This window comes from Grampus griseus, assembly GCF_964374135.1.
Source record: "Grampus griseus genome assembly, chromosome: 11".
Taxonomy (NCBI): Eukaryota; Metazoa; Chordata; class Mammalia; order Artiodactyla; family Delphinidae; genus Grampus; species Grampus griseus.
The window spans coordinates 52,953,516-52,980,625 of record NC_139005.1 but is presented as its reverse complement, the minus strand read 5'-3'; the positions used below and the strand labels follow the sequence as shown (position 1 = coordinate 52,980,625).

The window sequence follows — 27,110 nt, the reverse complement described above, 5'->3', positions numbered from 1 at the left end:
AAGGAAAAGCAAAAGTAGTTCATTACCACTAAACTGGCCTTACAAGAAATGTCCCTTTAGGGACAACTTTAAGCTGAGAAGAAATGGCCCTAAATATAAATGAGAAAATATATGAAAGAAAAAATCTCACTGGTAAAGTCAAATATATGGTAAAGGTAGTGGATCAACCACTTATAAAGTTAGTATGAAGGTTAAAAGACAGAAGTAGCAAAATTAGCTGTAACTACAAAAATTTGTTAAGCGATACAAAATAAAAAGATGTAAAATGTAACATCAAAACACATCAGGAATTTCCCTGGTGGCACAGTAGTTAAGAATCCACCTGCCAATGCAGGGGACACGGGTTCGAGCCCTAGCCTGGGAAGATCCCACATGCCGTGGAGCAACTAAGCCCATGCGCCACAACTACTGAGCCTGCGCTCCAGAGCCCGCGAGCCACAACTACTGAGCCCACATGCCACAACTACTGAAGCCCGCACGCCTAGAGCCCATGCTCCACAACAAGAGAAGCCACTGCAATGAGAAGACCGTGCACCACAACCAAGAGTCGCCCCAGCTCACCTCAACTAGAAAAAGCCCGCACACAGCAATGAAGACCCAACACAGCTAAAAATAAATTAATTAATTTTTGAAAAAAGCCCACATCAAATGTGGGGGATGCTACAATGTTCATTGCAGCTCTGCTTACAATAGCCAGGACATGGAAGCAACCTAAGTGTCCATTGACATATGAATGGATAAAGAAGGTGTGGCACGTATACACAATGGAATATTACTCAGCCATAAAAAGAAACGAAATTGAGTTATTTGTAGTGAGGTGGATGGACCTAGAGTCTGTCATACAGAGTGAAGTGAGTCAGAAAGAGAAAAACAAACACCGTATGCTAACACATATATATGGAATCTAAAAAACAAAAAACGGTCATGAAGAACCTCGGGGCAAGTTGGGAGTAAAGACGCAGACCTACTAGAGAATGGACTTGAGGATACGGGGAGGGGGAAGGGTAAGCTGGGACAAAGTGAGAGAGTGGTAGTGTATATATGGACAGATGTACACTACCAAATGTAAAAAAGATAGCTAGTAGGAAGCAGCCGCATAGCCCAGGGAGATCAGCTTAGTGCTTTGTGACCACCTAGAGGGGTGGGATAGGGAGGGTGGGAGGGAAACGCAAGAGGGAAGAGATATGGGGATATATATATACGTATAACTGATTCACACTGTTATAAAGCAGAAACTAACACACCACTGTAAAGCAATTATACTCCAATAAAAATGTTAAAAAAAATGTGGTGGGCACTAAAAATGTAGTGCTTTTAGAATGCACTAATATTTTGAACACCTCGTTTTTAATGGAGGCCACTTCAGCCACTCGAATTTTTCTTTTTTTTAATATTTGGATTTATTTTTCCTTTAGTTTTTGCTTCATGTCACGTTGTAGACTCACCAGTATAACAGCCCAGGTTGATTGACACCAAATATACCCACCTACACTTTGTTTATAGCCAGCAGCTGTTCTAATTGGGCTAGTATTTATAATTATTTGATGCTCTTATCACAGTAGTTGTTAAACATTTTATATCTCACCCCGATTACAGCCATATATTTATTGAGAGGAGAAATGTTGACTTCAACAATGTATTCTGTATAAAATGAATAAGGTTTTTAAGTCTGTTATGTGCCAGAAGGAAACATTATAAGTATTCCTCCATATACAACAATAACATTTGTTTCAGTTTCTCAGCTGGCATTTTGTAAGTGAATTTTTTAATGGCAGCAATGAGAGCATTTTTTGAGCCGTATTCCTTTTCTTTGCTAGGGGGAGCACATGATGATAGAAATAAATCTCGTCCGGTTGTAATAACATGTGTTCGTCCTGGAGGGCCTGCTGACAGGTAAACTTCATCTTTCTGTGTCACTATCCAAATAGATTAAATAAAGCTGGGGACTTTGGCATAGAAGTTGATGAATTAGAAATTTCATAGTAACAGATAGGTCTTAAGTAAATATGTTGGAACGTGAAAACAAAAGAGTTCAGGCTGCAGAATCAGAAGAAAGTTTGACTCCAGATTCAATGCTTGCTACCCTGTGTCTTTGGCAAATGACTTAACAGTTCTAAGCTCAGTTCCCTCCAACTGTAAAATGTAGGTGATAATGCATACCTTTCAAGGTTTTTTGTTTTATCAAAGATTAGAGATTTATGGTGCCTTGCAGGAGGCCTTTCATCCTGGAAGGAAATCCAAAAAAGAGGGGATATATGTGTATGTATAGCTGATTCACTTTGCTGTACAGTAGAAACTAACACAACATTGTAAAGCAACTCTACTCCAATAAAAATTAATTATTAAAAAAAAAAAAGGCAGCTGGCCCTTTAACAGCAGGTCCTTGAAATGCATCCTCTCCAATTGGTAATATCCTAACCTGAAAAGACAGGTGGTGGTGTTCTCTGACTCTTACTATTGCCAACTGTCCTTATCATGATTATCACCCTTTGATGATGATTATGTGTGTCAGAATAGAAGTGACTTTTAGTAAAAGGGAAGGAATATTGTCAGTGTTAGTGTTTAGAGCATTCTCTTCCTGGCTAATTTGAATATCTGATAGAAGCTCCTTCAGCTTTCCTACAATAAACCTTGGGGGTCCCAAGTAAACTCACAACTTAGATGTCTCAAGAGATGCTTATCTTTGTACTAATTTCCCACAGCGAAAAGTCTGCTCCATAATGGTAGGGAACACAATGCCTGCCACTAGATATAGTTGAAGGAGAGGAGGAAAACGCACTGATTACCCCTGACTCTGCACTATGTTTCAGCCTAGGATGGATTTTTAAAAACCTTTCTTAAGCACTCGAAATAGTAATAATAATAATAAATACTGCTTGATGAGTGACCACCATGGGCCAGGAACTGTGCTCAGTACTTGGCAGACATTATCTTATTTTATCTTCACAACCACCCACTAAATCAGGTATTTTTATCCAGATTTACAGGTGACAAAACTGACGCCCAGTATCGTTAAATGACTTGCCAGCTAGGATAGAAATTCAGATTTATTTTCCTTCAAAGCTCATACCGTTAGCTCAGTTTGTTTTTTAAGTCAATGTTTAATATAAAATGAGAAAATATGGAGACACTGGGTTCTCCTCTGCACTAAAGTGTATTTGCCTTTGCAGAGGATAATACAAAGTCAAAATTTTCAAGGAAATTTTGCCATTTTTTTTTCCTTCTCCTGCCTTTTCTTGTGAATGATTCTTCCTGAAGCAAAAGAGAATATTTCTATTTCTTAATAACATTCTAGAGTTTGAGTTGACAGAAATGTCAGGAGCAGGCTACTAGTTTGTGAGTTGACAGAAATGTCAGGAGCAGGCTACTAGTTTGTATGGCTTTTGAGTTAATGGAGGACGAAAGGAAATCTAAGAATTTAAGATAAAAATTTAGAGTCAAAATACATAGAGAGTTGCTGGGTGAAAGATATTTAAGACAGCATTTTTATTCTTTCCAAATCCTAAACTTGTAATCCCTGCATACTTTTATTCTTTCCAAATCCTAAACTTGTAATCCCCGCATCTGATTTTCTTATCTTCATTGACCCTCCCTGAGGCAGGAGGGTTATAATCTGGTAGCCTCTCTGGCTACATTTTAGTGGTGTCATGACTGTCCTGAGGCATCTTCTCCCAGTGCCTTGAGTGTCTATGGCCACAGAAGGGAGAATAGTATTTGCCTGCCTTTTCCATTGAATGTGAGACTGAATCAATTTAATGATCGTCAAATGGCCTTATAAATCAGTAGGAAAATTTACAGACTAGGGAAATTTTTCACCAGCATTCCCTATCCAGCTTGGGTTCACTGGTGATAAATTGAATGAAACCAGCAGACTTTTCTGCTCACCTGGCTTTGGGAAAATAGGTGAGTGCTATTTCTTGGGCTCTAATAAATCAATTTTAGACATTTTGGCAAAACCCTAGAAAAGAGAAAATGTGCCTTTATTACTTTTACACCCCAAGAGTTCATCGTGGGTGACCTGGTTATTTGCTAATGTGTAGTTATTTTCTTATTACTGATTTTCATATTGCAGCAACTTTCTGGTCAGGGTTACCTCTTTACTCTCTTAATGTCACACTTGATGCTTAAAAGGAAATGCAAATGGGATAGATGGTAGAATGTGTGTGAAAGAGCCTCTTTGGCTGAGTGACTATTAATGCTAAGCCCCATGATGCTAAATTAATGACTATTTCTTTATTCTCCCTTCAGAGAGGGCACAATCAAACCTGGTGATAGGTTGCTCAGTGTGGATGGAATTCGGCTTCTTGGAACCACGCACGCTGAGGCCATGAGTATTCTCAAACAGTGTGGACAAGAAGCGACGCTGCTGATCGAATATGATGTCTCGGTCATGGGTATGTCGGATCCTGAGGTTGGGATCTCTAACTAAGCTCTACATCATGTCACTGTCCATCCCTGATAAACCACTTTGGATTAAGAAGGAACTGTTATGTCCACCTGTAGCAGACAGAATTTCATCAATACCATATTATTATTCTGTTTGAGTTCAGAAAGAGGTGAGGAGTACTTCTCAGCGATTTTGAATTCTTGTGTTGATAGAATCTATGATAACATCTCATTCTGTCAGTGTGTTTCACCTAGCAATCAGCTCTTATACATGGATTACCCTTTGGCAGGAAAGTGTTTTCCCCCTCCAAGTCACAAAAGTGGTGTTATTAACTTAGGGGCTAGTACTTTTTCTTTTACTACATGGAGACTGGAAACAGTAGGGGATTCCTTTCCTTCTTTTTACGTCACAGAGTGAAGCCAGCTGATCAGAATTAATGGAAATTACCATTTTATCATCAGACTTAGGGACAAAGAAAGGAAAGGGGACAAATAGTATCATTGATTAAAATGAAAGTTGAGTACAATATTCTTTCTTGAAATAATGATTCCAATAGAAAGTAATTCTATTTCTACCCTCTCAACTGTAGTACAACTGGAAAAATATTCTCACGTGGTTTTTCAGTGTGAAGAGAGAGCCAAAGTTTTGTGTAAAGTTGACTAAGGCAGATAAATTATGATAGAATGAACTGGAACGTGAAACTGAAACCTAAATCATGTTGTAAATACTTCTTACAATTATCAGACTTGATTGTGTGCCTGACTTTACCAGCAAGTTTTGTCCTGGTAAAATGTAGCCAAGAAAAAAACACTTATTCTGTAACTGTAAACTCCTTTTATTTCCTGCTCTATATGATTCACGTAGAACAGTGTTGCTTGAACGTATTCTTAATCTGTCTACTGGCCTGAAATGTCTTTGAGAGGTATGAGGCTTCCTAAAAGACTTAAAGTGTGAGTTAAGGAGTTCTTAGCAGAATAAGTGGTATGATATGCCCTTAGGATGGAAAGGTCAGGAATGAATGAACTTTCCTCCCTCTATTCTTCCTTTCTCTTGTCTTCTCTTTCTCCCTTTTTTCTTTCTCTTTTTATTGTTTTGTATGGCTTTTGAGTTCGATGATTTGGGTTCTGTTTTCAATTCTACTGATTTCTAGCTATTAGTTTGCACCATGTTACTTATTTCACTGTGCCTTAGTTACCTCATTTGTCACATGGAAACCAGCAGTGCCTATTTTAAAAGGCAGTTAGGAAGATAAAATAAAATTATACAAGTAAGATGTATTTTAACTGATGATCCAATTTATTATTCACATTAAAAATTGAAACAGGTGTTTGACATATTTAACTCATTCAGTCTACAAATATATATTTTTTTAATATTTAAGCTAAGTGACAGGTACCAAGAGTACAGAAATAAACAAAACAGACCTGGTCTCTGCTCTTATGAAGTTTGCAATTGACAAGGAGGAGAGACAGTAAACAGGAACATGACCAAACAAATAAACACTCAGAAAGTGATCATTACCTACCATGAAAGGCATGAACTGGATTCTGTAATAGGGAATAAGGGCAGGCACAGGGGAGGGCTGACAGATGCCAATCAGGAGTCAGTGAAGAGGTGACAGGTAGGCAAAAACCTGAAGGATGAGAAGGAACCAGTTCCCAAACTAAATACAGCAACACTTTGTAAGTTCTGAGCAGCCCACCTCAGAGAGACAAGGGCTCCCCCTCTGGGGATGGGCACCATTTCAGAGCAGAGCCCTCCATATCTCATTATTACCAGAGTCAGGGGGGGAGAGGATGACTCACCTGTCTTCCTTCTTCCCTACTCACATTCACATTCTGAATCATGCCTGACAATTTTCATACCTCAGAGTTCTCAGATATCCCCCTAATATAGGGGAAAGTGCCATCAGGAAGGAAACTCATTAAAAGTTTCTCTAAGTTGCTAGATATAAGATCAGTATACAAAAATCAGTTACATTTCTATATACCAGCCAAAACTAGGAAGTTAATTTTTAATATACCATTTATAACAACAATAAAATAATAAGGTTCCTATAAGGAATAAATACAACAAAAGTTGTATCTTCCCAGTAGATATAGATATTGATATAGATACAGATATGCATATATGTAAAGAATACTTAAACAAATGAAGACCTACATCATGAATGTGGGTGGGAAGTCTTGATATCTAAAATATATCCTTTCTTTCAAATGCATCCATAAATTCTATTCAGAATCCCAGAAGGATCTTTGGAGGACTTTAATAAGCTGTTTCTAAAATGTAAGAAAAGTGGGAGGGGGAAAACAGCCAAAATGTTTTTGAAACAATACGAAAGCAGAGAAACTTGTTCTATCCAATTTCAAGACTCATTCTAAAATTGTGCCATTAAGTCTATGTAATATTTACATGAGGTAATAAAGAACCCAGTGGAAGAGAATTGAATGCCACAGACCACTACAGATATGTAAGCAGAGGTGTAGTCTTACATCAGTGGGGAATGGTTGAGCTAGTCGGTAAATGATACTGGGTCAATTAGTTAGCCACATGGGAAAAAATTCAATTAATCTCCTACTTTATACCACACCCAAAAATAAATTCTGTATTTACATAACCATTTCCCAACAGACTGCTGTTATAGATAACTGGAATGAATATCCTTTTAACCCAAATCTTTGTCTGTGTATCTGACTTCATTAAGTCGAAGGGCATATTTCTTTTTTAAATATTTGGTACATAATTCCAATTGTCCTCCAGAAAGCTTATCCTACTTTATAATATATTACTACCAGCAATGTTTTAAGTGTACCTGTCTCAACAGAGCACCAGATACAGCACTAAATAGTTTTGGTTTTAATCCTTCTGATTTAAGTAAAAATTGCATTTATATTTTAGTTTACTTTTTAAAAACATTTCTAGTGCAACTAAATGCTTTTTTGTATGAACACTAGCCATTTTCATCTCCTATTGTCTGCTAATGCCCTGTATTCATTTTTCTATTGATTTGTGTAACTATTTGTATTTTAGGGATATTAGTTCTTATCAGTTTTTTGTAAAAACTCTTCTTAGTAGTTTATTTGCCCTTTCTGATGTATCAAAGTTCCTTGTTTTTTTTTTTAATTTGGAACTAGTATTTTTTTTTTTTTTTTTTTTGCGGTACGCGGGCCTCTCACCGTTGTGGCCTCTGCCGTTGCGGAGCACAGGCTCCGGACGCACAGGCTCAGCGGCCATGGCTCCCGGGCCCAGCTGCTCCGCGGCATGTGGGATCTTCCCGGACCGAGTAACGAACCTGCGTCCTCTGCATCAGCAGGCGGACTCTCAACCACTGCGCCACCAGGGAAGCCCTGGAACTAGTATTTTTCTTAGGATATAAATATTATTTTTTTCTAAAGTTACCTAATATAATTTAATAGATTTAATAAAGAATCTGTCACATGCCTACTGATTTTTTAAAGCATACCTTAAGTTGTTAAATATACTGGACTCGACATCTGGGCTAGCTAGTCTGATTGTATCTAGTTTCACACCAGATTTCAGGATAGGACTTTTGTTTTTGTTTTGTTTTGTTTTGTGTTTTTAACATCTTTATTGGGGTATAATTGCTTTACAATGGTGTGTTAGTTTCTGCTTTATAACAAAGTGAATCAGTTATACATATACACATGTTCCCATAACTCTTCCCTCTTGCGTCTCCCTCCCTCCCACCCTCCCTATCCCACCCCTCCCGGTGGTCACAAAGCACCCAGCTGATCTCCCTGTGCTATGCGGCTGCTTCCCACTAGCTATCTACCTTACGTTTGGTAGTGTATATATGTCCATGCCTCTCCCTCGCTTTGTCACAGCTTACCCTTCCCCCTCCCCATATCCTCAAGTCCATTCTTTAGTAGGTCTGTGTCTTTATTCCTGTCTTACCCCTAGGTTCTTCATGACATTTTTTTTTCTTAAATTCCATATATATGTGTTAGCATACGGTATTTGTCTCTCTCTTTCTGACTTACTTCACTCTGTATGACAGACTCTAGGTCCGTCCACCTCATTACAAATAGTTCAATTTCTTTCTTTTTATGGCTGAGTAATATTCCATTGTATATATGTGCCACATCTTCTTTATCCGTTCATCCGATGATGGACACTTAGGTTGTTTCCATCTCCGGGCTATTGTAAATAGAGCTGCAATGACCATTTTGGTACATGACTCTTTTTGAATTATGGTTTTCTCAGGGTATATGCCCAGTAGTGGGATTGCTGGGTCATATGGTAGTTCTATTTGTAGTTTTTTAAGGGACCTCCATACTGTTCTCCATAGTGGCTGTACCAATTCACATTCCCACCAGCAGTGCAAGAGTGTTCCCTTTTCCAGGATAGGACTTTTGAATTTAAAGTCTTAGTATAAGAGCTCTTATTATCATAAAAAGACGCATTTTTGGAAAATTATTTATCTGCATACTACATTTATTTTATTATTTAAGTTTTGCTAACTTTATACAGCAAATGAGCAAACTTTGATTTGGGTTTTTTATGTCTTTTTAAATTCCTTTTTCTCTCTTCTCTTCCATTCAACTCTCTTGCACTTGGTTACTTGCTCTCAGCCTTTTCTCTCCCACTGTGTTGCTCATGCTCTGTCTTCCTTTCTTTCTCCTTCCCTTTCTAGCCTCCCAATTATTATTATTTGTGTGTGTGTGTGTGTGGTACGTGGACCTCTCACTGTTGTGGCCTCTCCCGTTGCGGAGCACAGGCTCCAGACGCGCAGGCTCAGCGGCCATGGCTCACGGGTCCAGCCGCTCCGCGGCATGTGGGATCTTCCCGGACCGGGGCACAAACACGTGTCCCCTGCAGCGGCAGGCGGACTCTCAACCACTGCGCCACTAGGGTAGCCCCCCAATTATTTTTTTTATACTCTATTCTCGGTTTCTCACTTGTTAATACCCTTCTATATTCTAATCGTCTTACTTGGATTGTTTTCAGTATTCCCCTGTAATTATTATCCTTTCTCTGTTTTGTCCTTCTTGCTTTTTTCAATCCTGTTTTTCTAAAACAGGGTTAAAATGGGATTAGGTATAGATAAGGTCAGATAATTGAGAATGACAATTTGTGGAAAGAAGTAAAAATGGTACCTTAGAAAATCAGAATATAGGATACTTTCAATTAGAATTATTGTCCATAAAATATTAACTAACCTTTCCTTTTACCAATCTCCCTAGATATTAGACTCAATGATTTCATTTCTTCGTATCATCTTTTACTTCTATAAAATAAGAATAATGCTATTTACCCTGTCGAGCTCATTGTGATATAAAAATCCTCAATAATTAAACTTCTAAAGTAAAAAGCTATTTATCTTTAAAGGAAGCCAGGAGATATTTAGAAGTACAAAGGAAATAAAATTATGAAAGAATGTAGAAAACTTAAAGTTCATGGACCTCCACTGAGACACCTTTCTGTCACTCCTAGATAAAGCTAAATAGGTGAAAAATTGCAATAGAAAGCTTAAGATCTTAAATTAGGAAAATGAGGAGCAATAGGTCATTGGTATATGAAGTTGCCATCAGGTACAAATGGCAGAAACCAATTTAGAATAATTTAAAGAGGGAACTGATTAGCTTGTAAAAGTGGGGAGTCAAGATATATCCTGACTTCAGAAGAAGTTCAGTAATATCACAGGTGTTCTGTCTCTCAGGTCTCTTTGCCTGCGAAAGGCTCTCCTTGTGTCATGACCAGATGGTCCCAGGCAGCCACAGGTCTATATTATGTTGTGAGTTCATAATGCCAGAAAAAGAAATGAAACTGAATCTCCCCTAAAAGATGCTGAGTGACTTAGCTTGGAGCAAATGCTGACCACTGCAGTAATCACTATGTCCAGGGATATAGTGTAGCCTCTGCTCTTTGGCAGGGCAGGAAGGAATGTGTGTTGAACAGAACAAGACAAAGAATGGCACTTTCCCAAAGCAGGTGATGAAAGTAATAGATGCCACACATACGAGAATTTTCCTTACTTCCCGTCCTCACCAGCACTTGGTATTCTCAGTCTGTTTCATGTTATCTATTCTTATGGGTATGTAGTGATATCCCATGGCAAATTGAATGTATATTTCCAGGATGAATAATGATATGAAGCACCTTTTCATTTGCCACTTGAACATCCCTGTTGCATTATTTTACTTTTAATACCTTCATTTATTTACATACTATTAAAATTATGTCACATTATATCTTAGGAAGCATGTGTGTGTCTATAATCATAAATATAAATATTGAGTTTCTTTATATGCTATTAAAAGTACACAAATTATTTTGTAGGAAACACGTGTGTGCCTGTGCAGAGATATTGATATCTCATCACTGGAATGAGATATATTTTCTAGTAAATCTCAGATCACAAATTTTAGCAAATTCAGTAGTCTGGGAAAGCTATTGAAATTATCAATTTTATTAACTAAAGTTGAATTTAGTCTTTGTTAAAATTTTAAAGAAAATGTATTGAGATAAGACTGGTAGGAATAGGTCTGGGGGAAAAGTAAGAGTTCAGTTTTGGATATGTTATGTTTGAGGTGTCTATCCATCATCCAAGTGGAGGTATGGAGTATACAGATGGGTCATTAAGCCTGGAATTTAGTGCAGAGGTTAGGGCAGGAGGTATAAATTTTTGAGTCATCAGCACAGAGATGGACCTTAAAACCACGAGGCACCTTAGGGAAGTGACCGTGGACAGAGAAAAGCAAGACCCAAGGATGGAGCTCTGGGTCTCTCCAGTAGTGACAAATCAGAAAGGTGATGAGGAACCTTTGAAATAAATTGAGAAGGAACATCAAGTGATGGAGACAGAGAACCAAGGCAGAGTGTGGAGTCCTGGAGGCCAGATTTTTCCTTTGTAAAACGGTAGTAATTATACTACCACACTCACAAGTTGCTGTGAGGAGAAAAAGAGTTAATGCATATGTGGTGTTTGGCCCATAATATTTGCTCAATAAATATGAACTAATTATTTTAAATGTTTGTAGGGAAAAAACCCTCCACTTCATTATGTCAAAATGTACTACCAAATGATTGGGTCTCAGAGCCCTGATGTTAGAAGCCAAATAACATAAAATATAAGGAAAGCTTGAACATCTCGGGGCAAAAGTTCTGAAAACAATAACTTTAGTAAAATGTAATGCCTTTTGAAGTCAGACAAACTTGGTTTTGAATCTTGGCTGTCTGTTGACCTTGAACAAGTTACTTAGCCTCTCCAAGCTTCAACTTTCTCATCTCTAATATAAGGATGATAACAGTACTTCTTCAAAGGATTGATGAAAAGATTAAGCGAGTGAATACATGTAAAGTGTTTATCATAACTAACCTAAACTTTTGTTGACTACCAGGGAATTAAAGTTCACGGTTTCCATGCTCCACTTCCCTAAAATGAACCTCAGGTCTCCCACTACCCTGGATTAAGCAGCAGCTGAGGCTTTATTCCGTGACAACATTGAGTCCTCAGTAGAAAGAATGTTTGAAAAATGATGTGTTCTGGATGGCTTTATTTTCTAAAATTCATCAGAATACTTATTTTGCTTAAACGTTAGCTGAAAATATTTCTAAATAATGTTTTTGAGAATATATATTAAAGATACTTGGGTCTTTGGTAGAGGCCCATACAGTTGTCAAGGACATCATTCTGAATATCAGTCCTTAGGCCTGTGTTACAGAGTCAAGGGGTACAGATGGTACCAAATCTGTGCTGACATAATTTACTCAAGATTTTTAAAACTTACACAATTCTCTAATAATTATTTATTTTATGACTTTTCCTTCCTGCAAAATCGCGGGGGAGGGCTTTTGGTTACTACGGATTTCTTGTTGGCCATATTAAACAAGAATGACCGTAGTGTAATTTTTTGTTTTGTTTTTATTTCAGCTTTATTAAGGTGTAATTGACAGATCTGTAAGATATTTAAAGTGTGCATCGTGATAATTTGATACACACATGCATGGTGTAAAGATGCTACACTCTTAGCATATTATACAATACAGTGTTATCAACTATAGTCACAATTTTTACATTAGATCCTCAGACTTTATTCATCTTCTAGCTGAAAGTTTGTACCCTTTATCTTTTTAACATCCTTATTGGAGTATAATTGCTTTACAATGGTGTGTTAGTTACTGCTTTATAACAAAGTAAATCAGCTATACATACACATATATCCCCATATCTCCTCCCTTTTGGATCTCCCTCCCACCTTCCCTATCACACCCCTCTAGGTGGACACAAAGCACGGAGCTGATCTCCCTGTGCTCTGCGGCTGCTTCCCACTAGCTATCTATTTTACATTTGGTAGTGTGGATATGTCCATTGCCACTCTCTCACTTTGTCCCAGCTTACCCTTCGCCCTCCCCATATCCTCAAGTCCATTCTCTACGTCTGTGTCTTTATTACTGTCCTGCCCCTAGGTTCTTCAGAAACATTTTTTTTTTTTTTAGATTCCATATATATGTGTTAGCATACGGTATTTGTTTTTCTCTTTCTGACTACTTCACTCTGTATGATAGATTCTAGGTCCATCCACCTCACTACAAATAACTCAATTTCGTTTCTTTTTATGGCTGAGTAAATATTCCATTGTATATATGTGCCACATCTTCTTTATCCATTCATCTGTTGATGCACACTCAGGTTGCTTCCATGTCCTGGCTATCGTAAATAGAGCTGCAATGAACACTGTGGTGTATGACTCTTTGAATTATGATTTTCTCAGGGTATATGCCCAGTAGTGGGATTGCTGGGTCGTATGGCAGTTCTATTTTTAGTTTTTTAAGGAACCTCCATGCTGTTCTCCATAGTGGCTGTATCAATTTACATTCCCACCAGCAGTGCAAGAGGGTTCCCTTTTCTCCACACCCTCTCCAGCATTTATTGTCTGTAGATTTTTTGATGATGGCCATTCTGACTGGTGTGAGGTGATACCTTATTGTAGTTTTGATTTGCATTTCTCTAATGATTAGTGATGTTGAGCATCCTTTCATGTGTTTGTTAGCAATCTGTATATCTTCTTTGGAGAAATGTCTATTTAGGTCTTCTGCCCATTTTTGGATTGGGTTGTTTGTTTTTTTGATATTGAGCTGCATGAGCTGCTTGTATATTTTGGAGATTAATCCTTTGTCAGTTGCTTCGTTTGCAATTATTTTCTCCCATACTGAGGGTTGTCTTTTTGTCTTGTTTATGGGTTCCTTTGCCATGCAAAAGCTTTTAAGTTTCATTAGGTCCCATTTGTTTATTTTTGTTTTTATTTCCATTACCCTAAGAGGTGGGTCAAAAAGGATATTGCTGTGATTACGTCAAAGAGTATTCTTCCTATGTTTCACTCTAAGAGTTTTCCAGTGTCTGGCCTTACATTTAGGTCTTTAATCCATTTTGAGTTGATTTTTGTGTATTGTGTTAGAGAGCGTTCTAATTTCGTTCTTTTACATGTAGCTGTCCAGTTTTCCCAGCACCACTTATTGAAGAGACTGTCTTTTCTCCATTGTATACTCTTGCCTCCTTTATCAAAGATAAGGTGACCATCTGTGTGGGGGTTTATCTCTGGGCTTTCTATCCTGTTCCATTGATCTATATTTCTGTTTTTGTGCCAGTACCATACTGTCTTGATTACTGTACCTTTGTAGTGTAGTCTAAAGTCAGGGAGCCTGATTCTTCCAGCTCCATTTTTCTTTCTCAAGATTGCATTGGCTATTTGGGGTCTTTTGTGTTTCCATACAAATTGTGCAATTTTTTGTTCTAGTTCTGTGAAAAATGCCATTGGTAGTTTGATAGGGATTGCATTGAATCTGTAGATTGCTTTGGGTAGTATAGTCATTTTCACAATGTTGATTCTTCCAATCCAAGTACATGGTACATCTCTCCATCTGTTTGTATCATCTTTACTTTCTTTCATCAGTGCCTTATAGTTTTCTGCATACAGGTCTTTTGTCTCCTTAGGTAGGTTTATGCCTAGGTATTTTATTCTTTTTGTTGCAGTGGTAAATGCGACTGTTTCCTGAATTTCTCTTTCAGACTTTTCATCATGAGTGTATAGGAATGCAAGAGATTTCTGTGCATTAATTATGTATCCTGCTACTTTACCAAATTCATTGACTAACTCTAGTAGTTTTCTGATAGCATCTTTAGGATTCTCTATGTATAGTATCATGTCATCTGCAAAGTGACAGCTTTACTTCTTTTCTGATTTGGATTCCTTTTATTTCTTTTCCTTCTCTGATTGCTGTGGCTAAAACTTCCAAAATTATGTTGAATAACGGTGGTGAGAGTGGGCAACCTTGGCTTGTTCCTGATCTTAGTGGAAATGCTTTCAGTTTTTCACCATTGAGAACGATGTTGGCTGTGGGTTTGTCACATAAGGTCTTTATTATGTTGAGGTAAGTTCCCTCTATGCCTACTTTCTGGTGGGTTTTTATCATAAATGGGTGTTGAATTTTGTCAAAAGCTTTTTCTGCAAATGTTGAAATGATCATATGGTTTTTATTCTTCAATTTGTTAATATGCTGTATCACATTGATTGATTTGTGTATATTAAAGAATCCTTGCATCCCTGGGATAAATCCCATTTGATCATGGTGTATGATCCTTTTTTTGTGTTGTTGGATTTGGTTTGCTGGTGTTTTGTTGAGGATTTTTACATCTATATGCATCAGTGATATGGGTCTGTAATTTTCTTTTTTTTGTAGTATCTCTGTCTGGTTTTGGTATCAGGATGATGGTGGCTTCGTAGAATGAGTTTGGAGGTGTTCCTCCCTCTGCTATATTTTGGAAGAGTTTGAGAAGGATAGGTGTTAGCTCTTTTCTAAATGTTTGATAGAATTCACCTGTGAAGCCATCTGGTCCTGGGCTTTTGTTTATTGGAAGATTTTTAATCACCGTTCCAATTTCATTACTTGTGTTTGGTCTGTTCATATTTTCTGTTTCTTCCTGGTTCAGTCTTGGAAGGTTATGCCTTTCTAAAAATTTGTCCATTTCGCCCATGTGGTCCATTTTATTGGCATACAGTTGCTTGTAGTAGTCTCTTATGATGCTTTGTATTTCTGCAGTGTCCGTTGTAACTTCTCCTTTTTCATTTCTAATTTTATTGATTTGAGCCCTCTCCCTCTTTTTCTTAATGAGTCTGGCTAATGGTTTATCAATTTTGTTTATCTTTCAAAGGACCAGCTTTTAGTTTTATTGATCTTTGCTATCATTTCCTTCATTTCTTTTTCTTTATTTCTGATCTGATCTTTATGATTTCTTTCCCTCTGCTAACTTTGGGGGTTTTTTGTTCTTCTTTCTCTAATTGCTTTAGGTGTAAGATTAACTTGTTTATTTGAGATTTTTCTTGTTTCTTGAGGTAGGATTGTATTGCTATAAAATTCCCTCTTAGTACTGCTTTCGCTGCATCCCATAGGTTTTGGATCATCGTGTTTTCACCTTCATTTGTCTCTAGGTATTATTTGATTTCCTCATTGATTTCTTCAGTGATCTCTTGGTTATTTAGTAATGTATTGTTTAGCCTCCATGTGTTTGTGTTTTTTACGCTTTTTTCCCTGTAATGGATTTCTAATCTCATAGTGTTGTGGTCGGAAAAGATGATTGATATGATTTCAATTTTCTTATATTTACCGAGGCTTGATCTGTGACCCAAGATATGATCTATCCTGGAGAATGTTCCGTGTGCACTTGAGAAGAAAGTGTAATCTGCTGGTTTTGTATGGAATGTCCTATAAATATCAATTAGATCTATCTGGTCTGTTGTGTCATTTAAAGCTTGTGTTTCCTTATAAATTTTCTGTCTGGATGATCTGTCTTTTGGTGTAAGTGAGGTGTTAAAGTCCCCCACTATCACTGTGTTACTGTCAATTTCCTCTTTTATAGCTGTTAGCATTTGCCGTATGTATTGAGGTGCTCCTATGTTGGGTGCATATTTATTTATAATTGTTATATCTTCTTCTTGGATTGATCCCTTCTTCATTATGTAGTGTCCTTCCATTATGTAGTGTCCTTCCTTGTCTCTGTAACATTCTTTATTTTAAAGTATATTTCATCTGATACAAGTATTGCTACTCCAGCTTTGTTTGATTTCCATTTGCATGGAATATCTTTTTTCCATCCCCTCACTTTCAGTCTGTATGTGTCCCTAGGTCTGAAGTGGGTCTCTTGTAGACAACATGTATATGAGTCTTGTTTTTGTATCCATTCAGCCAGTCTGTGTCTTTTAGTTGGAGCATTTAATCCATTCACATTTAAGGTAATTATCAATGTGTATATTCCTATTACCATTATCTTAATTGTTTTGGGTTTGTTTTTGTAGGTCCTTTTCTTCTCTTGTGTTTCCTACTTAGAGAAGTTCCTTTAGCATTTGTTATAGAGCTGGTTTGGTGGTGCTGAATTCTTTTAGCTTTTGCTTGTCTGTGAAGCTTTTGATATCTCCGTAGAATCTGAATGAGACCCTTGCTGGCTAGAGTAATCTTGGTTGTAGATTCTTCCCTTTCATCACTTCATATATATCGTGCCACTCCCTCCTAACCTGTAGAGTTTCTGCTTAGATGTAAGCTCTTAACGTTATGGGAGTTCCCTTGTATGTTATTTGTCATTTTTCCCTTGTTGCTTTTAATAATTTTTCTTTGTCTTTAATTTTTGCCAATTTGATTACTATGTGTCTCGGCATGTTTCTCCTTGGGTTTATCCTGCCTGGGCCTCTCTGTGCTTCCTGGACTTGGGTGGTTATTTCCTTTCCCATGTTAGGGAAGTTTTCAACTATTATCTCTTCAAATATTTTCTCGACTCCTTTCTCTCTCTCTTCTCCTTCTGGGACCCCTATAATGCGAATGTTGGTGTGTTTAATGTTGTCCCAGAAGTCTCTTAGGCTGTCTTCATTTCTTTTCATTCATTTTTCTTTTTTCTGTTGTGTGGCAGTGAATTCCACCATTCTGTCTTCCAGGTCACTTATCTGTTCTTCTGCCTCAGTTATTCTGCTATTGATTCCTTCTAGTGTATTTTTCATTTCAGTTATTTTATTTTTCATCTCTGTTTGTTCTTTAATTCTTCTAGGTTTTTGTTAAACATTTCTTCCATCGTCTCAATCTTTGCCTCCATTCTTTTTCCAAGGTCCTGGATCATCTTCACTATCATTATTCTGAATTCTTTTTCTGGAAGGTTGCCTGTCTCCACTTCATGTAGTTGTTTTTCTGGGTTTTATCTTGTTCCTTCCTCTGGTACATAGCCCTCTGCCTTTTCATTTTGTCTATCTTTCTGTGAATGTGGGTTTCATTCCGCAGACTGCAGAATTGTTCTTCTTGCTTCTGCTGTCTGCCCTCTGGTGGATGAAGCTATCTAAGAGGCTTGTGCAAGCTTCCTGATGGGAGGGACTTGTGGTGGGTAGAGCTGGCTATTGCTCTGATGGGTAGAGCTCAGTAAAACTTCAATCTGCTTGTCTGATGATGGGTGGGGCTGGGTTCCCTCCCTGTTGGTTGTTTGCCCTAAGGCGACCCAGCACTGGAGTCTACCCAGCTCTTTGGTGGGGCTAATGGTGGACTCTGGGAGGGCTCACACCAAGGAGCCCTGGGAAACCTAGCTAGCAGCAATCTCTCTCTCCCCTTAACTCCCATAATATCTTGTTTATACACCTCATAGTCTTTACCCCATCAGTGTGGTAGTCTAGTTATTTGTGTATGTGACTATCACTCCTCTATGATGTTATAAACTCCTTGGAAACAGGGACTATTTCATACCCATTCTGTATCCTTTGTAGTGCCCTATACATGGAAGACACTTATTTCTTGGTTGATTGAAGAAATGAATGAACAAGTAAATGAAGAGTATTTGATGTTGAGACTATCATTCCCCTAAATTTAATAATGTTCAACATAATTCCTCATGTATTTAGAGCTCTTTTAGCTTATAGTGTACTTCACAACTGCAATCCTATTTTATCCTTCTATTACCTGTTAAGGAAACCAAGCTTCCTCTTGTGTTGTTTTTTTTTGAGAAAACCTGAAAGGATTATGTTGACCACAGGAGTCTGGCACTTTCTGATGAGTATAAGGATCCACAAGACTTCTACGATAGGTCAGTTCACACAAAGCTAGTGAATTCATTCACGTTTTAATTGAGCACATCAAAATACATTCTTGAAAAACATAGATGGCTTTATAGGCTTCATGGTCATCACACATTTAATGTTTAATGTTGAAGGTTACAGTTCAGAAATATTAGATAAGACCTTTGTTGTTAACATTTGAACATCTTAGGGAACTTTTTGTTCCTTCTCAGTGAACATACATGAGACTGACCTTCAATAAGGCCTTTCCCCAGTTCACTCTTCTCTTCACAGTGCTGTTTTTTCACAGAGCTCCTGTAGTCACAGACTGTTAATATTCCTGATCTTCTCTTCCTTAAGGTACGAAAAAAGAATCTTTCATTCCAAGGCTTCTCGTGACCTGTCAGTGGGACCTATGGGATCAAGACTAAATCAAAGATGTTAGAGTAGAAATTATTGTTTGTATATACCTTGTGATGTAGGAAAGGAGGGTATTAGGCTGTTTTAAAAATTAGAAATTTGGGCTTCCCTGGTGGCGCAGTGGTTGAGAGTCCGCCTGCTGATGCAGGGGACATGGGTTTGTGCCCCGGTCTGGGAAGGTCCCACATGCTGTGGAGCGGCTAGGCCCGTGAGCCATGGCCGCTAAGCCTGCGCATCCGGAGCCTGTGCTCTGCAACAGGAGAGACCACAACAGTGAGAGGCCCGCATACTGCAAAAAAAAAAAAAAATTAGAAATTTAAGGTTCCTTATTTGCCTGGATGACACAGTTTATAAATGTCAAAGTCAAAATTCATCCTTCTCGCTAACATAATATGCTGCTATTAGCAAATTACAGTAATAGTAACTGCATTTTACTAAGTACCTATTATGTGCAAGGCAATTTTATAAACATTATCTCATTGTATTCTTACCATAAGAGATAGGCATAGGTATCCCTATTTCAGGAATCAGAGGAAGTAAAAGAACTTGCCCAGGCAGAAAAGAACAAAGTCAGAATTCAAACTATTATGTCTGATTCTAGAACCTTTGCTTAAAGCAAATGAACCATCAAAGCAGTCTCTTTTTAAATTTATTTTATTGAAATATAGTTGATTTACAGTGTTGTGTTAATTTCTGCAGTACGGCAAAGTGATTCAGTTATACATACACACACACACACACACACACACACACACACACACACACGTTCTTTTTTCATATTCTTTTCCATTATGGTTTATCAGAGGATATTGAATATAGTTCCCTGTGCTGTACAGTAGAACCTTGTTGTTTATCCCTTCTATATATAATAGTTTGCATCTGCTAATCCCAAACTCCCAGTCCATCCCTACCCCTCCTCCTCCTTGGTAACCACAGTCTGTTCCATCAGAACAGTCTTAATGCAACATTTATATGGTAATTCTTAAAGCTAAATGTTTAGAACTGAACTTGACTTCTCCCCTTAGCCTGTTCCCCTGCCATCTTCCCCATCTCAGGCATTAGTGCCTCCATCTGAGCAGCTCTCAAATCAACAGCCTGGGTCATCCTTCATTTTCCCCAACTCCATTTATACCTAGCTCTTCCACAGGGTCCAACTCTCCTCCTTCCAGCCACCCTCCTTGTCTCCATCTTCACTTTCCTCGCACTTATCCTCGCCGCTCACCCACATACACCACCCTGTCTCTCCCAGCCATCTCCCAGCTTGTGCCCATCTCCACTCTTTACTCCCTCTTCATTCAAATCCATGCTCATACAGAAGCCCGGGAGACCTTTACATAGCATGCATGGAATCGTGTCACTCTCATTCAATTGTCATCTACTAAATTTCAGATAAAATTAAACTCTATGCCGTGCCTTTGAATCCCTGCATGCTCTCCCCCATCTTAACTCTCCATGGTTTCCCAGAAGCTCTCTTTGATTCCCAAGGCTCTTTTTTTTAGCTCCTCCCACATACCAGGCTCCTATCCTCAGGGACTTTGCAAGCTCAGTTCCCTCTGCCAACACCTCCCCACGCTGCACGTGAACAAACTCACATTCTTTACCCGGCTATTTTGTACATATCCTTTCATGTCACTGCCTCAGAGAAAACTTCCCTGACACCCTGTCTAAATTAGGTCTCCCTGGTTTATTTACCCAGGGAACTCTTACTTTTCCTTCACAGTAATTATCACCATTAAAATGCTAATTCGTTGGTGAGCTAATCTGCTGTCTCCTTCACTAAACTATAAGCACCATAAGGGCAGGGGCAGGGACATTATATATTTTTTAACCACTGTATGCACAGTGTATGCCGGAAGCACAGAAAAGGTGCACATTAAATATTTGTTGATGGAATGAAATGCAGACAGCTTAAAACCAGCACATCCACTTATTTCACTAAGTTGAGAGTAAATATTTACTCTTCTCTGAAGGAGTCCAAAAGTAGTAGTAAAAGATGCAATAAAGCTTTAAGTAACCAATTTGTATTGCTATTCTGTTAATCTTATCCATTCTTTCCTCCCCTCTCTTCTCTCTCCTCTCCCCTCCCCTCACCACCCCCTTCCCTTCCTTTCCCTTCCCTTCAAGAAGCATTTCCTCTAGGTTATCAGTGAAAACATCAGGGTACCTGAATCCCACAGAGCTACATGGAAGGGCTTTCTGTGAATCATTGGCCCATACCCACAGTTAATTTCTCGCCCAAATTTTCATTAGTTATTTTCAGTGATTCCAGAACACCATAGCTCCAGAGTCTAACAGTAAACATTTGTCTGGAGATCCAGACTTTTAGGGAATATACCAGACCAGACTCCCCCAAAGAAGGTGCACTGGTATACAAGCAATAAATTATTTCTCTCCAGTTCTTTGAAGATCGGGAAGTCCTGGGATCAGAGTACAAAGTGGCCTGTATCACCCTGTGTCCAGCCCTTCTATTTTAGAAGACCCTTGTTTTCACCAAGTAGCAAATAGGAGTCTTCATGATAGAAACCCCTAATATATGGCTTTTGAAAGGTGCCCTGCTGTGGTATCATGGCTGTTTGAAACCTTGGTGTTCTGTAGGTCATTTGAGGACCCCCGTTTCTCTTTAGTTACAGCTGTTGCTGCTAATTGGGAGTATAAATCAATTGTATTGTCCAACCCGTCATGTTCCAGGCCATCCACAGAGGCCTCAGCCGTGTAGGCACTGGTACAAGTAAGATTCTCTTAGACACTCAGGTGTGGTTTCAGGTAAGCATCATAAATTTGCACCAGCAGAGTACTGAGACCTGACATTTTTAGCCCACTGAAGACTTTCATTCTGGCTTATTTTTGTGCCTCTCAAGAGGTTAAAACAAAAAACAAACTACTAAGTCACACACTGTGTCTCAGTAGGAAGGAGTAGTTATCATTAATTCATGAGAACTCAAGTAATATTTCAGCTGCACCCATGTAAAGTCCCACCAGGCTTTTTGCCTTATGTACTTTGGTTCATCACTGTTGGTTGCCTACTTCTTAGGACCCTCTGACGTTTTGTTCCAGACTTAGATTATCTGAGATGTCTCACGTTGTGGAGACCTGCTGTGGGCGACTCTGGGACTCCCTACTTCTCAGAGATGATTTCCGTAACTTGAACACATCTTTTGAATTCCTTAAAAGACAATTTTGTGCTGAGTGGTACATTCACCAGTGGAATCGGCTTCACTGAAGCCTTACTATCCAAACAGAATTATAGTACAAGCTCGGCAGACTTTCCAGCAGAATTCTCACACTGGGGAAGGCATATGGGGTGTCTAAAACAGGTTTGAGGGGGGTCAGTCAAGCTGAAGATATCATTTGGCAGGAATATTAAACATCCCACCTGTGAAAAAATGAAAATTAGCTTAATTTTTATGATTTGTACTTGAGAGCCTCCATGTGTAGATTTTTTTTTTTAGGACCTTGTCCAAGATATGGATTCATTAGCTATAGATTATAAAACTCAATCCATAGCAGTGTAGCTAATCTGAAATTGCAGAGAGAATAATATTGAAATCATTTACAACACTTAAAACTAAGTAAGTGGAACAACGCATGAAAATCTAACTAGCGATACACTCAAAGCTCTCTGGCTCCCTAATCCTGCCCTCCTTCTCTGTTAGAAGTTCTCTTGATGACAACATCACTGCATGTTATGTAGATGCAAACACTAAAAGTTTTGGAGGTATATAAATAATAATTTAATTTTTAAAATTTTTTATTGGAGTATAGTTGATTTACAGTGTTGTGTTAGTTTCTGCTTCACAGCAAAGTGAATCAGTTATACATATATTACATATATTCACTCTTTTTTTTAGATTTTTTTCTCATATAGGCCATTACAGAGTATTGAGTAGAGTTCCCTGTGCTATACAGTAGGTCCTTATTAGTTATCTGTTTTATATATAGTGGTGTGTATATGTCAATCCCAATCTCCCAATTTATCCCTCCCCCCCATCCCCTGGTAACCATAAGTTTGTTTTCTACATCCGTGACTTTACTCCTGTTTTGTAAATAAGTTCGTTTGAACTCTTTTTTAGATTCCACATATAAGCGATATCATATGATATTTGTCTTTCTGTGTCTGACTTACTTCACTCAGTATGATAATCTCAGGTCCATCCATATTGCTGCAAATGGCATTATTTTGTTCTTTTTTATGGCTGAGTAATATTGCATACATGTACCACATCTTCTTTATCTATTGCTCTGTTGATGGACACTTAGGTTGCTTCCATGTCCTGGCTACTGTAAATAGTGCTGCGATGAACATTAGGGTACATGTATCTTTTAGAATTATGGTTTTCTCAGGGTATATGCCCAGTAGTGGAATTGCTGGGTTGTATGGTAGTTCTATTTTTAGTTTTTTAGGGAACCTCCATACTGTTCTCCGTAGTGGCTGTACCAATTTACATTCCCACCAACAGTGTAGGAGGGTTCCCTTATAATTTAATTTTTTGATTTAATAGTCCTTTCTCTAGCTTTCTCTGGCCAAGTAAAGACAGTAACTTTTTCACCATCAACTAGGAAATTAATTAAGCAGCATAGATAACGTCAGCATGTCCTGGGTTTAACCCAAGAAATAGTAGAGAAGGAGAGAACTAACAATTGGTGTGGTTCATTTCTGCCAAGAGTTGTACAAGGTACTTTATACATTTCATTAACTCTGTCATAGCAACTCAATAGTTAATACATTATTATCCTTATTTTTCATAAATGAAGTAATGTCTCAAAGACATTACAGTAATTGCACCAAATAACACAGATAATATCATGTTAAACCTAGGCTCAACCTCACAGATCTGATATTGTGCCCACAGAAGATTGAGTGTAATTATAGCCAATCTATGAAGCAATAAATGTTTTAAGTATGGATGAAAGTTTTGAAAGCAGCAGAAAAACTAATGGAATATGGCTTTGTTTTGTTCTAAACATAAGGTTCTGAAATTGCAATGTAAATTTCAGTTTATATTCTTTCAAAAATAAAAGTTTTGCAGGGACTATTTAAAAATAAAAGTGAAATCTTATTATTTAAAATATAATTGTTTAGGTTCATTATTGAATAAAAGTTCATTATTGAACGCCCCATTAAAAAATCCCAGAACATCAAATATTTAACATTAAGTACCTAAGAGTGTTCTCAGTATGAAGGAAGAAAGTGAGACAATGAATTAATTATGTACTGGTGTTTAATCATTCAGGCATTTTTATTGATTCAAATTATGGAAAAGTTACTCAGACTAAGGAGTGAGGCATAATTTTCCAGGAATGCTCCTACTTCTTTTTTTTCATTTGAGACATATAGTGTTTATTTTTTTGTTTTGTTTTGTTTTTGGATATAGTTGATTATATATATAGTGTTAGTTTCAGGTGTACAGCAAAGTGAATCAGTTATACATATAGCCACTTTTTTTTATATTCATTTCCCATATAGGTCATTACAGAGTATTGAGTAGAGTTCCCTGTTCTATACAGTAGGTCCTTATTAGTTATGTGTCTTACATATAGTAGTGTATATATGTCAATCCCAATCTCCCAATTTATCCCTCCCTTCCATCCCTCCTGGTAACCATAGGTTTGTTTTCTACATCTGTGACTCTGTTTCTGTTTTGTAAATAAGTTCATTTGTACCAGTGTTTAGATTCCGCTCCTACTTCTTTTTTCTTTTCTCTCTTAATATCTCAAGTATACTCAGAGACATCTTCACAGATTCCTGGGCACTACATCTGCAGCCCAGATTTCCATAGTGAGACAGAAGTGTTAGGATCTAGCTTGTCTTCCAAGTGAGGGGAGGAATAGATAGCCCAGGAAAAGGCCACAGGTGTACTCCCAAAGCAGGGTCTATGTTTACTTCTTAACGTAATGAAGATACCATGAATGATACAGCACCATCATCAAAGTCGGGGTTCCATGGTGAAGGGTTTAAAATGGAACAGTCTGTTAGCTCTTACCCTTTGGCAAAAACTGTCACCTTTTTTAATTCTATAGACGTGTCCAGAATGTCCTTGGGCTCCCTTAAATCCTCAATTTCCCACCGAAAAGAGTTGGCTCTACTTTCTGCTGTTTTTACTAGTTTAGAGAAGTTTTCTACTTTCGTATTTTGAAGTATTTCAGGAGCTGTTTCAATTTCTGTTAGTGGGAGTATATCTTACAGTGGCGTGAAGTGCTGTTTATCACTTTCCAATGCCCTTGTCAAGAAGCAGTTGCCTACAGAAGATCCTATCTAATCCAACAGGTGAAAAGATGATGTTCAAAACATGTTTCTGAAGACGTGTAAGGGTCCTGGGAGACAATGTTCTTTAAAGTTGATAACACCACAGTAATTGAATCTCAGCATCATTTGCTTGAACCACTATCTAATGCTGGAATTTCTTCAGAACTTTTCTTACCAAGCTCTATTTGAACACCTGTAATAACTGACATCTTCCTGCCGACCAAGCCTACAGCCCAAAGCAACAGCCCTGCACCTTCACTGCATGATGGAATCACCTGGAGGCTGTTTAAAATGCCCAGGCCCATCCCAGAGGGTTGTTGTGAGAAAAAAAGCAAGATGAAATATGTGAAAGCACTTTGTAAACTGTAACTTACAGTAAAAATGTAAGGCACATCATCGTGCATCCTGTTAAAAATAATTTCTAAATATTCACCCATCATTCCAACCTATCTCAACTTTTTTAGATCCTGACATCCAACTTATTTTCTATCCCTTGCAGCTATATGTCAAACCTTTCTATTTAAAATTTCATTTGTCATATTCATAAATGAGTATTATTGAGGACCTACAGAATTCAAGACACTGGACAGTGTGCCTAGTATTCCTAGCCACTGGTCACATTGGCCCAAGTGGGGGCCCTCTTAGTGCCCTTGTTCTGTGGATGCCTTGGTCAGGCTTTCTTGGCTTTTTCATTGACAAGGGATTGGTGGTTTTAATATATAGTAGTCAAATAGTTTCTCTTTTTTTTATCTAACCTTGTCTTTAGACCTGTACATTTGCCCCATGTTGCTTTTTTTTTAATATTGCATTTACCCCCTGTAAAAGCCCAAGGTCAGTCAGAAATATAGATGCTTTAAGTATTTCTAAGTATATTTTTGGCACCTTATAAGTAAATTGGCTTTTAGGATGTCTGCGTGGTTGGTATTCATTTGTCTTATTTCAGATCTGTTCCTAGAGAACTAGGGTACTTTCTTTTAATGTAACCGTAAAGCTAAACCTAGCACAAGATGCCAGAGTCTGTGTCTTGCCATTAAGCCATTAACTCTTCCTGACTGAACGTTCCCTTCCAGTTTGGGGATGTTAAGAACCCTAAGTAGTAAGAATTCTTTTTCTGTCTGGCAGACACTTACTCCTACTTAAGTAGTTTCTCTGCCTCAGCAGAACCTGATGGAAATTCATTCCATTTTCTGTGTGGATCACTTATCCAACTCAGAAAAACCTGACACTGACTATTTTTAGATGGAGGAGGAATCAGGCTTTCTGGAAAATAATGATATGGAATATGATGATTGTGCAGTAGTCATGTATATGCCAAATCTTTTTAATAACCATGCTAAAGCATTTCTCACTTTGTAGCTAATAGTTCTACTTTCTCATTGGTATCGGTCACTTAAATGCCAGATTCATTTACACTTATTACAGCAAGTAGGACATGAACCTTGTGAGTTTCCTGAAAGCTTGCTGCTAGTAGACAGAATTATGCCCTTTTTGTCAAGTCCTTACGTTGGTACTGACAATGGAAACACAAGCTTCCGGAGCTTGTACGGTAAGGGACACACACAGCCTTATCTACGAAGTGTGCCCAGGTCACTCTGCCTGAGCTCAGAAATCTCTGTAAGGAATTGTGTGACCTGACTTTTCTCACTCGCTCTTTTAAAAGTTTAAAAGCTCTTTATCATTTTTCTACGGGGGACAAGACTAGAGCCCTAGAAATATTAATTGCAAGATTTTTATTAGCATTCTAAAAAACACATTTAAATATCTGTAAAAACTGTCAGTCTATCGAATTTAATACTGAAACCCACCATGTAGATCCTAACAATTATTAATCATTAGGATTAATTATAATTATTAATAATTAGGATTATTAATAATCCTAATGATTATTTCATATGTTATTATTCCCTTAGTCAGGAGCCTCAACTCCCTCACTGATTTAGTTAATGGGTTCCAGTTTCCCCTGAAGTAAATACACAATAAAACATCACTCTACAAAGGGCCAAGAAAAACCAAGGCA

General features: G+C 37.9%; 1 protein-coding gene across 11 annotated transcripts in view; it reads left to right on the top strand.

Moving 5' to 3' along the window:
- The window catches only part of GRIP1 (glutamate receptor interacting protein 1), a gene marked incomplete at both ends in the record, with an annotated part of 697,367 nt that overhangs the window by 541,430 nt on the left and 128,827 nt on the right, over window positions 1-27,110 (top strand). For all 11 annotated transcript variants that reach the window (XM_082666950.1, XM_082666958.1, XM_082666956.1 and 8 more), the window contains 2 exons: window positions 1,818-1,893; window positions 4,249-4,394. In XM_082666950.1, coding sequence (XP_082523076.1) covers window positions 1,818-1,893; window positions 4,249-4,394 — 222 coding nt within the window. The remainder of the gene's footprint in view (window positions 1-1,817; window positions 1,894-4,248; window positions 4,395-27,110) is intronic.